The sequence below is a fragment of the Rattus norvegicus genome, chromosome 9, assembly GCF_021556685.1.
Source record: "Rattus norvegicus strain SHRSP/BbbUtx chromosome 9, alternate assembly SHRSP_T2T, whole genome shotgun sequence".
Taxonomy (NCBI): Eukaryota; Metazoa; Chordata; class Mammalia; order Rodentia; family Muridae; genus Rattus; species Rattus norvegicus.
In genome coordinates this window covers 83,424,893-83,439,473 of record NC_141542.1, presented here as the reverse complement: position 1 = coordinate 83,439,473, position 14,581 = coordinate 83,424,893, and the positions used below count along the sequence as shown (strand labels likewise).

Sequence of the window (14,581 nt, the reverse complement as noted above, 5' to 3'; positions counted from 1 at the left end):
TAGTATTACAGCGTGTCCCACAGAATCTCCCTCTATCTAAACATCTGCACTTTCAAATGTTGTTTGTAATGAGACGCTGGTCCAGTTCTAGGTGTCTGGCTCTTGCCCTGCTGCAGATAAGTGAGAGCAGGAACACTAGCCAGCTCAGCTACCGGCCAGGCTAGGACTGAGTTTGCCCACCCTAAAGTCTACATCATGTGTAAACTGTTGTGGCACATGAAAGGACTAGTCCTGTAGATCCACACTGCAGGATCTCCATGACACTGGGCAACAGCAGTATAACTGGGAGGAGTCCTGGTGAGGAGCCACTATTAAGTTAATCTTTTCATGATTAATTTCTCAGGATAGTTAAGTCTCCTAAGTCGTTTTTTCTCAGTAGCCATGTTTAAAAATGTTTGAAACCATAATACAAAATTAAAAGAGGGAGAGTTTATTTATTTTGTATTGTGTCTTACACGTGTTGTAACTGATAAACATCCTAGGCTCTTCCTCTTCCCCCTTTTCATTTTTTTAAGACGGGTTTCTCTGTGTAGTTTTGGCTGGCTATCCTGGAACTCACTCTGGAGACCAGGTTGGCCTTGAACTCAGAGAGTCTGCCTCTACCTCCCAAGTGTGAATACCACTACGTTTTTTTTTTTTTTGTTTTTTTTTGTTTTTTTGTTTTTTTTTTACTTTTTAAACTTCTGGAACTAGATCAAGTGTTTGATAGTCTTGACATCTCAATTATTTAACTAAAAAGCCACTTATTGGGCTTTATACTTAAAAATAATTGTCTGTACTTTTTATATTTTAATGTAGGGTCTTATTAAGTTGTCTAGGCTGGTCTTTTGCTTATTCTATATCCCAGGCAGGCCTAAACTTATAGTTCAGTTCATTGCCGAGGCTTCTTGAGTACCTAGCATTACTAACCTGTGTCATTTGAGACTGGCAAAAGAATGTAGGTGACAGTTTTTCTGTTATTACTAATTGCTATGGATATCACTGAAATATTTGTATTAGTTACCATTTTCCCTTTTTAATTCTTGTTTTTGTTTCCATTGATATAGACTATCCAGGTTTCTTTGTAACTTTTGTTTTCCGATTACTTGTACAAGCATTCTTGATTTTTTTGTTTCACTCACTCTAGAAGAATATTTTTATGGTAGTTGTAATATGATTCAAAAGCAATAATGCTGTTGTAGAAAACAGTATCTTTTGTGTAGGTATGTGTGTGAGTATGAATGTATTGGGGTATGATATACGTTCTTGTTTTATGTTCCTGCATGTAGTGTTGGGTGTCTTCCTCAAGCACTTCTCACGAACCTGAAGTGAATCCATTCTGCTGAGTTCTAGGTTCCATCTAATCCTGTCCCCAGCCTCACTGTTGAGGCTATGCATAAAACACAGTAGCACAGTACTGCTGTGCTTGGGTTTTACAACGGCTCTAGGGACCCAAACTCAGGTTCTTGTGCTTCCACAACAGGTTCTAGCTCACAGAAGAACCACATGCCAAACAGCATTATTAGAACTTATATATCAACTGCTAACATCACATATAGTTATTTCATAGTATTGTTATTTCCAAGTGGAGGTTATGGATATATCAAAGATAAAAGGACCATGGAGACCTGTACTCAATGTTTCCAGGTGCTTATCACCATTAAAGAAATAGTAAGGAATTTGGAGCAAATTTGTTACAAGGCTGAGTTGCATGGTAAAGCAGTAATAGCTGGCGTCTCAGGAAGTATATCTCGGGGCTAAGAGCACTGACTGCTCTTCAGAGGTCCTGAGTTCAATTCCCAGCAACCACATGGTGGCTCACAACCATCTGTAATGGATCTGATATCCTCTTCCAATGTGTCTGAAGACAGCTACAGTGTACCCCATATATAAAATAAATAAATCTTTAAGAAGTATATCTCATATCTCCAATAGCTCCTCCTATGCCAAAACTTAAAATGAACGGAGGAGTCTTAGTGAGTTAGGGTAGAGGAAAGAAAGGAATCCAAGGAAGTTGTATGTGCATGTGTATCCTGGAGTAGGGTTAACCCAGCTTTTCTGTCCTTTATGTGGTTCTTTAGATGTAGTATTATGTCAGATATGTGATAGAAGCAAGCCAATTTGCAAGGCTAATGATATGGAGATGCAATTATAAGGAAGCAAAGGACAGTTTGCAGTTGTCCCAGCAGTTGTTGAATGGTCAGCTAATGCTCTGCCATAACCCACTACAACTGTATCACCCTTTATTTACCCAGTAGGCAGTTCGCCACTTTATTCAGTCTACCTAGCCCATCTCCAACTCGCTTGTTAATGTTAGACTGTTAAGTAACCTGTGTTGATCTGCATACATTGAAATTGGAACATGTTGTATGTGAAAAGCTTACTTTATATTAGTACATAAATATATTACTATATATTCCATATTACGATATTATTATAATATATAGTATGCAATATAAGTGAAGTTAAATGTGTCAACATAAAACTGCACTCCAAAATTCCTAATACCTTTAAACAGATTCAGGTTGCCCTGAATGATATATTCCACTGTGGAAACACTTTCAAAAACTTTTATAAACAAACTCCTACATCAAAGAACCTCTACCATGTACAGGATTGGAGATTCTGGTAGGCCAGTCACAGCAACGTAAGGGTGGCTGCTGCATGTTTTCAGGTGCTGTCCCTTGACCTTTTTTTTTTTTTTTTTTGCATTGGTAGACCCCTGTAGTCTGGCAAAAACTTAGTTATTAATATATTCCAGAAGTTTTTTTTTTTTTTACTGCTATTCAAATCAAACCAGATCAGATTTAGAGATGGGTAACAAATGGCCGTTAAGGGACTAAAGATACACCACCATAATTTTCTCTTGATCTTTAACATTCCAACATAATTATGAAGTTGTAACCTGTCAGTCAGTTTGTAAAATCTCCAGAAACTTCAGTTCACAAAACCTTAAATATAGTGTTAAAATTCATATAAAGTGTAATTATGAAACTATTTTCCATGTATAGCTTCTTTCACTTTACAGTTGTTATGTCTGTATGTAAACTGTAATAGCATAAGCTGTATGTGAACTCACTGAGACTTGGTGTGTGGAAAACGTACTTATTTAGATGCAAGGATGAGTCCTTGGTACTTTTAAGCCTTTGTTTTTGATGTACTTCTCCCACATGCAAAAAGAAATTGGCATAAATTGTTAAAACTGTGTTGGATGTGAATTATTGATTTATAAGGATCATTGATTTTATACTAAGCAAAGTTTTAGTTTTGAAGATGTATATTTTGCAGCAGAAAATTCAAATTATTTCTATATTTTTACTATGTAATTATCCATTAATGTCAATTATTTTAACTATTGTTATCGTAAAGTTGGCTAAAACTGAACCCTCTTGTATCATAATAAACCATAAAATTTACATTTAGCTTTCTGTGTTTTGTTCATTTTATTTTACCCCCATCTCCAATTATTTCGTACATTTCAGTGCTTCAGAGAATTTAGATGAGCTCTCTTCCTCCAGTAGCTGGTTACTTAATCAGAAGCACAGTAAGAAAAGGAGAAAAGACAGGACAAGATTGAAATCTCCATCCTTGGCTATCATGAGTACAGCTGCCCGAACAAGGCCCCTTCAAAGTTTCCATAAAAGAAAACTCTACAGATTGAGTCCCACTTTTTACTGGACTCCTGAGGTAAGGCTGCATTTGGGAAATCACGAACAAAGATTTCACTACCAGTATTTTTTTAGTACAACTGGATATGAGTTATCATAGATATTTAGAATAATTACATAGACTGATACAGTTTATAAATTAGATAATAACAGATACTGATAATAAAATTAGGATTTACTTTTTTTAAAAACAGCAGTATTCTGAAATTTCTCTTATTCTATTTTTTAAAAAAATAATTGTTTTCTTTGCTGCTGGAGATTTAACATGGCCCCCTGCATGCTAAACTTGCATTCTATACTGAGGTATAAACTGCACCCCTGACTTAAAAACAAACAAACAAATGTATGTTGCTGTTTTGTAAGTAAATTAAAGTATGCTTCTGTTTTGTAAGTAAATTAAAGTAATTTTTTAAGAAAATTAAATGTCAAAGTGATTTCTAAAATATACAGGTAAGGGTAATACTGAAATGTACTATATATCTGTATTAGAAATATTTGCACAGGTGAATAAAAGGTATAAGGTTAGTGTGGATTACCAAAACCACAGAGGCATTAGAAAAATATATGGAGTCCTCTGTCCTCTTAGAGTATTTAGGAGCTAGCTTGAATAAGCTTCTGGCCATATCTGTGAATATTTGAGTATCAAAATACATAATTTCCCTTCTCCTCTCCTCTCCTGTCCTCTCCTGTCCTGTCCTCTCCTTATCCTTTTCCCCTCCCTCCCTTCCTTCCTCCCCCCTACTCTTCCTTTCTTTTTCTGCTTTTGTTGTTTTCTTCCCAGATTCCTCCCTTCCCTTCCTCCTCCTTTTCCCTTCTGAGACAGGGTCGTATGTATACCATGTTGGCCTTAATGTATGGTGTTAGTAAACTAAGCATGATTGAACTGCTCCTCCTGTTTCCACCTCTGGAGTGCTCTGCTGGATGTTGAACCCAAGCTTTATGAATGCTATGTAAGAGTGTTTGGTAAGCATTCATAAAGCCCCAAGGTTTGAGGCAGGAGTTCATAGAACTGGGTATATTGACATATACCTGTAATCTCGACATTTGGGAAGTAGAGGCAAGGGATGAAAAGTTCAGCGTCATCCTGGGTCACACAGTGAGCTCCAAGTCATTATGGCGTAGATAGACAGTGTCTCACAGCAGAACAGCACAAGACAACACAAAACAAAAGGACATGCACCTTGATTTCACATTGATGACACATAGAAAATATAGACTGGCAGGTACATAGTGCAGGGTGTTATTAATACAGAATGGATGATAAAACAAAGAATGACTGGCAAGAATAGTGAGTGGTTGATAATCCTGGGATCAGAGTTGAGGAGACTGTAGAATAGGATATCTGTGTAGACTTAAAAATACAACATCCATTCTTGCCTGTTGTCAGAGGTTTATACATTATTTTAGACAATCAGAAAATATTTCACCCAAGTTATAAAAGCCAGAGTTGCCTATTAGAAAGATACAGTATTATCCAGGGGTGTATAATTCCAACTTAAACATGAGTATTGTTTAGACAAACTAAGAAAGAACTGGCTTGGTGTACTTAAAAGTTCTTAAATCCATGTCATTCAGAATTGTTCTTGATTGTAATATTGAGAAATATGACAAAAAATTAAGGTGTGATCCAGAACAGAATATTGTCAGAGGGGACAGTATTCTTGGAACAATGAGACAACTGAAATCATAAAAATACTTATCAGGTTGGGGATATAGCTCAGTGGTAGAACATTTGCCTACCATCCATAAACTACATTCTGTTTTTGTCCCCAGCATTGCAGCAAATAAACAAAAGTCAGAGTTGGATTTTCTGAATAACTGTTTTCTTATTATGTAAGAAAAACTCTAGGAAGCACCCACTGAAATACTAAAGGGTAGTGACTAACAAGTTAACTCCTGTGGATCTAGAATGGTATCAGTTCTGTGTCACCCTTTGGAGAACTGAGGGTACCAATCTGTAAGTACATTTCTATCCTGGCTGATGCTAGGCAGTGCATTGAGGAGGACCAATGCAATGAAGCGGGCACTCAAAATGTAAATAAGAAATACTCAAGTTAAAAAAAAAAAGAGTTCTTCTTTAGTCAACAGGATGTAGGAAGTACTTAGGTAATCATCAGTTCTGTTTGATTGCTAGATATTAAAAGACATTTTCAGGAATTATGGTTTCAGTTCCAGTATACAAAGATAGTAGACAGTATCACTCCTATCTTTAGATTAAAACAGTAAGCAACTTAAAATTAAAATCTAGTTCCTTTTCATGGATCTATCAGAGATTTGAGATTATCAGGCTAATTGCTACTCTGAACTATTGAGAGACAGGAAAATCAGAGTCACAGCCAAATTCAGACGCAGAAGCCATATGGTACACAAATAATGTACACTAGTAATGGTCCAGTCTTGAGTGAACCTCCATTTCTGCCTGGACTCGCCCATTTTAAAGCTTCAAGATGAGAGGGGATGGCTAATGGCTCTATCAGGTAAGGGGGAAGACAATGTCAAAGGCTTAGGCATTATCTGTAACAAGGATTCTTCAGGGAAAAGAGAACTTCTTTCCTATTTTTATTATGAGTAATCTCTCACTGAAGAGAAGTGGATGTGTTTGTGTTTAAATAGGAAACACTGGTTAAATTCATAGCTTAAGGATGTAAGTTTTTAGTAAAAGATGCAATTCAATTCAATCAGAAGATTAAGAACACTTCCTTTTTCACACACTTTACTACCAAGCGAAAGAACTCCAGTACAAGAACAGGTACAGCTTTTGACCAAGGAGGAATCTGAAGGGATCTAGAAGAGAACCAGGAATTGGAAAACTTAGACTGTTAAAAAGACAACCCAGAAGTATCTAAATCGAAGTAGGGAGGAAATATTGAAGGTTATATTGCTTTTCTATTTCTTCTTCTTTTTTTTTTTCTTCTGGAGCTGAGGACCGAACCCAGGGCCTTGCGCTTGCTAGGCAAGCGCTCTACCACTGAGCTAAATCCCCAACCCTTTTCTATTTCTTCTTTTTAATTGTTTATTTTTCTTGGTTTTGTTCTGCTCAGCCTGATCTTGTGATTGCTTTGTTCCTCCCTCTGTTATAGTCTTGATGATTTTACTATTCTCTTTCCTCATTCTCTCTCTTACTCCTTTCCAAACTCTCCAATTTTTCTACTTACTATTAGTACTAGCTTTGGCATTAATAACTTAAACTCCCCTCTTTTACAATTACAATGTAAGACTGTTTATAACCTTATTAAGGATGTAGGTTAAGTAGGCATTTGCACTTTACATTTTAACAACTGTTTTCTGGACAAATAGTTTTGTTATTAATCTCTGCTTCCTCTCCTTCAAAGAGTACTGTGGACCAAAAGCCCAAGAGAAAACTACCCTCTCAAAAGTTATGAATAGATAAAGAAAAGAAAAATACATATACATCTCAAGAGATGTCTAAGTCACAATATAAAACCCCCCAAAAATGAACAAATTTAGCAATATGGCTTTTTAGCTAAAAGTTCGTAACTTTTCAGTAGGCAAAACCAAAGATGCTGAAATAGTTGCAATGTAAGAGAAGAAATTCAAAAGCCTACTGTAAAATGACCAGTGACTTCAGAGAGGAAGGTCGGAAAAATCAGGTGACTGAAGTGTGGACTTCAATTCAGTACGTAGATATAAAAGGTCTCCAACATGGATTTAAATCGCTTAAAGTGAAGCCAAACAAGAAACAAATCAATAACAGTAACCACCACCACCACCACCACCACCACCACCAGTGGAATCTATCACACAGACAGTAGGTCAAAGCAGAGGAAACAAACCAGGGATTAAAAACAGTCAAGAGTACATTTAGAGATCAGTTTAAAAAACAAAACAAAACACGATGCCTGTGACTCTGAAAAACCTAAATATATGTTTAAAAGAAGAGGTGGGTTTGAAGCTAAAGGTATAACGAACGCATCCAATTACAAAGTAACAGAAAACTTCTCAAACCCAATGATACAGTCAAACAGGCACTAGAGGCACTAAGAATCCCTAATAAATATGGCAAGAATAGAAGCTCTCTATGTCACATTAGAGTTAAATGCAAACAACAGAACACAGAAAGAATATTGGTGAGTTTTAGTGCACACAGAGAACACATGGAGGGTAAAACAGCAAGAGTCAAAGTGAAAATAGAAGGCCAAATGCAACACAACAGCTACTACAAGAGCACTCCTGTGTGCTTATAAAGGCATTTCCATCCCAGTAAGAATAGACCTTCCTCTCAACAAATGCCTGAGAAGCTAGAAAAGCATGGCATGATGTCATCTAAGCTATCTATCATCCATCCATCCATCCATCCATCCATCCATCCATCCATCCATCCATCCATCCATGATTATGTTCTTTCTATTCCCAAATGCAAGTATTTTATTTAAAAAATGTTGAACTTGGTCAAGGGCTCTTTATCTATTGGAACAGTGAGGCAGTCATGTGATTTATGTCCCTTTGTATATCTATGTGTTGTAGTTATTAATTTGCTTATGTTAAACCATTCCTAAGTTTCTGAAATGAAAACAGCCTGTTTGTGGCATACAACAGACACACACATGCACACACATAGCATATAACAAATGTATAGCCTAAAGAATACAAAATGGGGAAAAGTAAAAGCATTTTTCCTAAAATCAAAAGCAAGATAAAGGATTCACTCTCCCATTCTTATATAATACATCATGGGAATTCTTGTCTAGATGATAAGAGTAAAGCATTAGAAAATGATATGCATATAACAAAAATATTCAATTAATCTTATATGCAAATAATTTGATGTTACACTTAAAAGACCTTCATTAAATCTCCTCCATAAGACTTTTAGGTCTGCTAAACATTTCCAGCACATAGATATAAAATCAAAATGTAGTTCGTTTTTAATACACAGTTAATAATAATGCTGAAAAGGAAATCAGCTCCAAATATAATAAGGAATAACTCTAACTATAGAAGTGAAGGAGATCTACAAAAAAAAAAAAAGTGTAAAAAACTGATGAAAGAAACCCAGGAAGACTAGAGAAGATGGGAAAACATGCCAATAAGTCAGCAGGGTTAATACTGTGAAAATATGTATTCTACCCAAGTTCTTTATAGATCCAATGCAATCCTCAACATTCTTTACAGGAAAAACAATTTTATAACTAAACAGATCCTGAGTAGCCAAAGCAATTCCAAACAAAAAGAACTGATGCTGGAGGCATCAACTACAGCTATGCTAAGAAAGACTCATCTATGTATTGGAACAAAAACTCAATTTAAACCACTGAGAAGGCAGAGAAGACCAAGAAATAAACCCATAGAGCTACAGCTAACTTATTTCAAGAGTAGCTCAAAACAAAACTTACGGAAAATACAATTTCAACAAATGATACTGTAAAAAGTGATTCACACATGGCCATAATTAGGCCTTGTTACAAGAACAAATGATTTTGAATATATATAAAGAACTCATAAAACTGAACATCAAGCCTTCTACTGTCTAAGCAGTGAATGGGTGAATGAATTGGTCAGTTCTTACAAGATGTATAAATGGCCAATAAACATGTAGGAAAATGTTCAGCATCCTCAGCCATCAGGATAATGCAAACGAGAACTAGACAGATTCCCATTTCACCTTAATCAGAATGGCATTTATCAGGATAGCCAGGAATAGAAATTCCTGAATAAGCAGCTTATATACATCATTAGTGGAATATAAATTAATGCCACCACCAAGAAAATCAGTAAAGAGATTATTTAGAAAACTAAAATTAGAATAATCTCATGTTCCACTATACCACTCCTAGGCATATATCTGAAGTCAGCATACTGGTAAGAAAATTAATTCTATTTCTGCTTACCCCAGTGATTGTCTTTCCAGAGGTGTTAATGGACACACACACACACACACACACACACACACACACACACACACACACAGAGACAGAGTGAATTATTCAGTCATAATGAAACAAATTATATCATTTGCAGGAAAAAGGATGGAACTAGACATTATCATGTTAAGTAAAAACTAAACAAATAAACAAATAGGCCCAGAAGAATAATTCTCTCATGTTTTCTCTCATATCTAGAATGTAGATTTTTAAAAATTTTTTATTAAAAAATACCTTGAGAAAAACTATGACTATTTGGGAAGAGAAAGGGGATCAGTAAGAGACAGGAATGGGAACAGGAGAGGGTAAAGGGAACAGATAAGATCAAAGAACATCTCATTACATAGGAATTCATAATAAAACTCATATTTTTCCAATTTATATTAATAAAATGATATTCTGAATTATCTGGTACCTATAGCAATAGCAATTATTTTAATTTCTATAATACAGTAATAAAAGGTTTATTTACCTCCTATTGCATGGTAAATCATGTTCAATATTTACAAAACAATCTCCAAGGCATAATTGCTCTGAAGAGACAGAGCAATTATTAAACCTAACCTCAAGTATGAGAAAAGGTCATATTTTGTCATATGGAAAATCTTAATTAACAGTGTTATGTTAGGGTCTTTAGTACATAAGTAAAAAAGCATAATAGGCTTGCAATGCAAATAGATGAAAATCCATGAGGAACCAAAGACTTATGCTACAAGTTTAAAACACTGTAGTTTGTTTGCTACTGATGAGTGGACATGGCCAAGGAAAGATCAACACACATAGCAGAGACTATTGAAACTTCCAGAACAATTCCAACAGAAAAAAAAATTTAAAAATGAAACAGAGCATGTTAGAACTGAGGTAATTTTGGATATGTACTAAGATATCTAAAAAAAATGGGACTAAAGAAAGAAATATTTGAAATAATGAGAAATTTCCAAAATTAATAGCAACTAATCAAACAAGTAAAAAAGCAGGAAAATATCTGCCTGACTCTCTTTCTGTCTCTCTGTGTGTCTGTCTCTCTGTTTCTGTCTATCTGTCTGTCTCTGTCTCCCCTTCCCCTCCCTCCCTCCTTTCGCCCTCCCTTTCTCCCTCCCTTCACACCACAGACAAATCTTGGAAAAGGCTAGGGTGGGTGTGAGCATCTTTACTGTATAAGAATAAGTACAAGGATAGGATAGTTGACTTTAAACAAAAAACTATGGGAGCAGAGATGGGAATAAAACATTTAAACAACTAATATTAAGATTTTTATCCCAAAAGATGCCCATGTCCTGATACCTGGTACCTAAGAGAATGAACTATAGTTAATTGTGACCCCAACAACTCACTTTTGTTGATGTTCTAATCCTTCAATACTTCAAGATGTGACCTAACTTGGAAATAGATTTGTTGCAGAGGTGATCATGATGGCTCTAATCCAATACAACTGGTGCTTTTTAAAACTGGTAAAACTGGACACAGAGGAATGCTTATATGATAAATGACATGTGCACGTAAAAGTGAGTTCAAAGAATACTGCAGCCTTTTAATAAGTTCCTTACATTGTGGTGACCCTAATCATAAAATCATTTCATTTGTACTTCACAATTGTAATTTGGTTCTGTTATGATTTTTGATGTAAATATCTGATATGCAACCCCTGTCGGGGTAGCAACCCCACAGGTTGAGAACCACTGATCTAGAGTCAAAGATCATTAAAAACTAGCTGTAACCGTGAAGAATACACACAACTATTCTTTCTTTAGGTCTTAAAAAAAAAAAAAGACAAAACAAGAAAACCCTGCAGATACTAAAGCTAAGCTACTCAGTTGTTTTACTTTACTATGACATGCATATGTTATCCATTTATTTAGTAATAGGGTCTTTGCATATTTATTTAAGGAACTTAAATAAATAATAATACCAAAATCATTTTGGACTTAAGATGAACCCTAAATCTAGTGGTAAGTGTTCTTATAAGAGAAAAGAAACTAGAATTTGGAAAACAAAGGGTTGACAGCATTATGAAAATGAGAAAGCACTATGGAATTATGCTACCATAAGTCAAGGACAACACAAGTCCTGGATGGTGAGAGTATTGCTCTGCTGACAGCTGGGATGCTATAACCGTAAGAAAATGGAGGTTGAATTTTCAACCTTAGTTTATAGCATCTTGTTATAGCAGCTCTAAGAGTATATGCTACCTTAACAAATACATAAAAGTCTAGATTCCTTTGAGTACAGAAAGTCCAGATAATATCTGTACAGAGGATAAAGTACTGACATCTTAGAAAGTATGTGCTGCTATTAGAATGTTACTAGAAAAATGTAGAAGTTGTGTGTGTGTGGGGGGGTGCTTGCACAGGAATATGAGGGTAGACATGCTTACAGAGGCCAGAACAATACATCTTCTATTGCTCCCCACCCTGTTTCCTTGAGACAGTCTCTCACTATACCGGAGCCTCCCTCATCTCAGCTAGGCTCTCTGGCAGGCCCACTTCAGCATGGAGGCTGGAGCCTTGAATCTGGATAGTTATACTAAAAGAAATTTGCAAACAAGTTGGGAAGAGTTGTGACTTGGTTTCTACTAGTTGTTTCTGGTAAACTACAAGAGAAAAAGGTAACCGAGTAAGGAACTGTAGGTAAAGGAACTAGAACTTAAGTTTCTCATGTTCAGTTGGGGAAAAGTTATACAATATGCTGTGGTGTGAGCCAAAGGTATGGAAAAACATTTGCCAAATATAATGGGTTTTTGATTTGTGAGTAAAGTCATCTGTGAGCAAAAATCATCCCAGCAGAAGCCATGTATCTCAAGAGATAGGGCTAACAGTTCAGAATCTTGAGAGAACTTTTTGGTCTAGGGACATGAATCTCTATAAAATATATAGGAGGGTCGTGGTGTTTTGAAGAATTGTGTATCATCAGGAACATTGCCAGTTCACACTGAAAAGGACAGAGATGATGCAAAATGAAAGATTTTAGGACCTCCTAAATTTTCAAGCAGGAAATGGACTGATAATAATATTGTGTTGTATATTTTGAATTATCCTTCAAGTTAGAGAAAGGTGAATGATGGGTTTTAATGTTAAAGAACATGCTTGAAAAAATGAGAAAATATCTTCATGGCTAGGCGATTTCTTTATTTCTCTCCTTTTTTTTTTTAAAGACCTATTTATTTTATATATGTGACTACACTGTTGCTCTCTTCAGACACAGCAGAAGAGAGCATCAGATCCCATTACAGATAGTTGTGAGCCACCATGTGGTTGCTGGGAATTGAACTCAGGACCTCTGGAAGAGCAGTTAGCAGTGCTCTTAACCTCTGAGCCATCTCTCCAGTCATTTCCTTCTTTGTTACAAAGATTTATTTTATTTATATGACTATACTGTACTTGTCTTCAGACACACCAGAAGAGAGCATTGGATCCTATTACAGATAGTCATGAGCCACCATGTTGCTGGAAATTGAACTCAGGACCTCTGGAAGAGTGGTTAGTGCTAAATCATTTTTCCAGCTTGCTAGGTGATTTCTTAAACAAGATAAATATATCACTAAGTTAGCTTGGCCTTTCATGCTTTATTTTCAACAAAGGCATTAAGTCTGAGCGTATACACCAAGTGAAAACTATTATACCCATATCACACTCACGTATGCATGCTAGGATTTTTTGTTTTTGACTCATGGCCTTTATCTTGTCCTGGAACTTGCTATGTAAACCAGACGGGCCTATGTGCCTCTTTCTACTAAGTGCTGGGATTAAAGGCATGTGCCACCATGCCTGGCTATATGCATATATATATTTAATGTACATGGATATATATCAAAAGGTTTCAAATCAAGGATGAATATATAATCTATATTTTACATATAAATGTATTTTCTAAGAAATAAACTAATGAAAATTTGGCATAAAGAGAATTATAGGCAATAATGGTTAAAATGGCTAGTATTATGTTCCATTTTATCAAATAAAACATTTGTCAGTAAAAATGTAAGAGACTTGAATAACTTTCAAAAGCTAGCATATCCCAGTAAGTCACCAATAAAGTCGAAAAGCCATTACTCCCAAAAGAAATACAACTAAAACTAAAGACACCACTGCATACATTAATTTTTAGATCCAGTGACTCATAAACTTAATTAGTAATAAATATATATGTATACAAAGTGACTCAGGTATTTTCATAGGTTTTGAGTTCTGTAGAAAAACATACCAATAGGAAAGCAGGGAAAAGGACACAGAGAAACTTATAGAGACTTAGCTTGAGTTGGCTTGTGCATACATGGTGTACCATGTAACAGCTAGAAAGCCAGGAAAGGGTGCTGGCAGAATGTATTTGTGGTAATAAACATTGAGGGAGTGGTCAGGTTGCCCGAAAGGGCACTGTAATGATCTAGTATTGTGGTTACACCTTCATATCTTCTTGACTGTCGTGGTCAGGTCTATAAACAGGTGAAATGTCATATTTACCTTTCCACAGATATGGATCTATGTTCCATGGCACACTTTCAGAATGGCTCATCCTTCTTGTTAACTGTAACTTAACAGACTAATCAAGAGCACAGAGATTTAAACTGTTACTATTAGCCTTCATGAATCTGGACCTGATTTCATTACCTGAGTGGTGATTACTTATGCTTACTTACCTAAAGTCTCTCAGTATAGTGATAATTGGATAAATCACATGAAATCTAAACTGTGCTGGTTGCTATGCCTCTTTTCATGTCCATGTTGTTTTGGGGCTTTTCCACTTGTTCTCCAGAGGATTGGCTTTCTTGTGTGTTTGTGTCTGTATGTAGCTATGTGTCTGTGCATAGGTATGTGCACATGAGTGCAGGTGTCCATGGAGACAAAGGACGTTTAGTTACTCTGGAGATGGAGGTATACTTGGTTGCGAGTCATTTGTTATAGATGATGGGAACTGAACTCAGATGCTCTGGAAGAGCTCTATGTACTCTTAACCTTTGATCCATCTCCCCCGGCCTTCCACATCATTTTTCTTTTTTAAAACTAAAACTTTTTTTCCCATAGAATATATTTTGATCATGTTTTTTCTCTTCCCTTA

General features: G+C 35.8%; 1 protein-coding gene across 28 annotated transcripts in view; it reads left to right on the top strand.

The window, feature by feature from the left end:
• The window catches only part of Kansl1l (KAT8 regulatory NSL complex subunit 1-like), a 105,913-nt gene that overhangs the window by 60,612 nt on the left and 30,720 nt on the right, over positions 1–14,581 (top strand). For 15 of the 28 annotated variants that reach the window (XR_015628788.1, XR_015628786.1, XR_015628785.1 and 12 more), the window contains exon 6: positions 3,462–3,666. The exons of 5 other annotated variants lie outside the window; for them this stretch is intronic. Coding sequence is in view for 17 of the 23 variants with exons in the window: in NM_001431333.1 (NP_001418262.1) it covers positions 3,462–3,666 (205 nt within the window). In the remaining 6 variants the exon portion in view is untranslated. The remainder of the gene's footprint in view (positions 1–3,461; positions 3,667–14,581) is intronic. 8 more of the 28 variants (XR_015628789.1, XR_015628787.1, XM_087567082.1 and 5 more) reach the window with 1 other exon arrangement.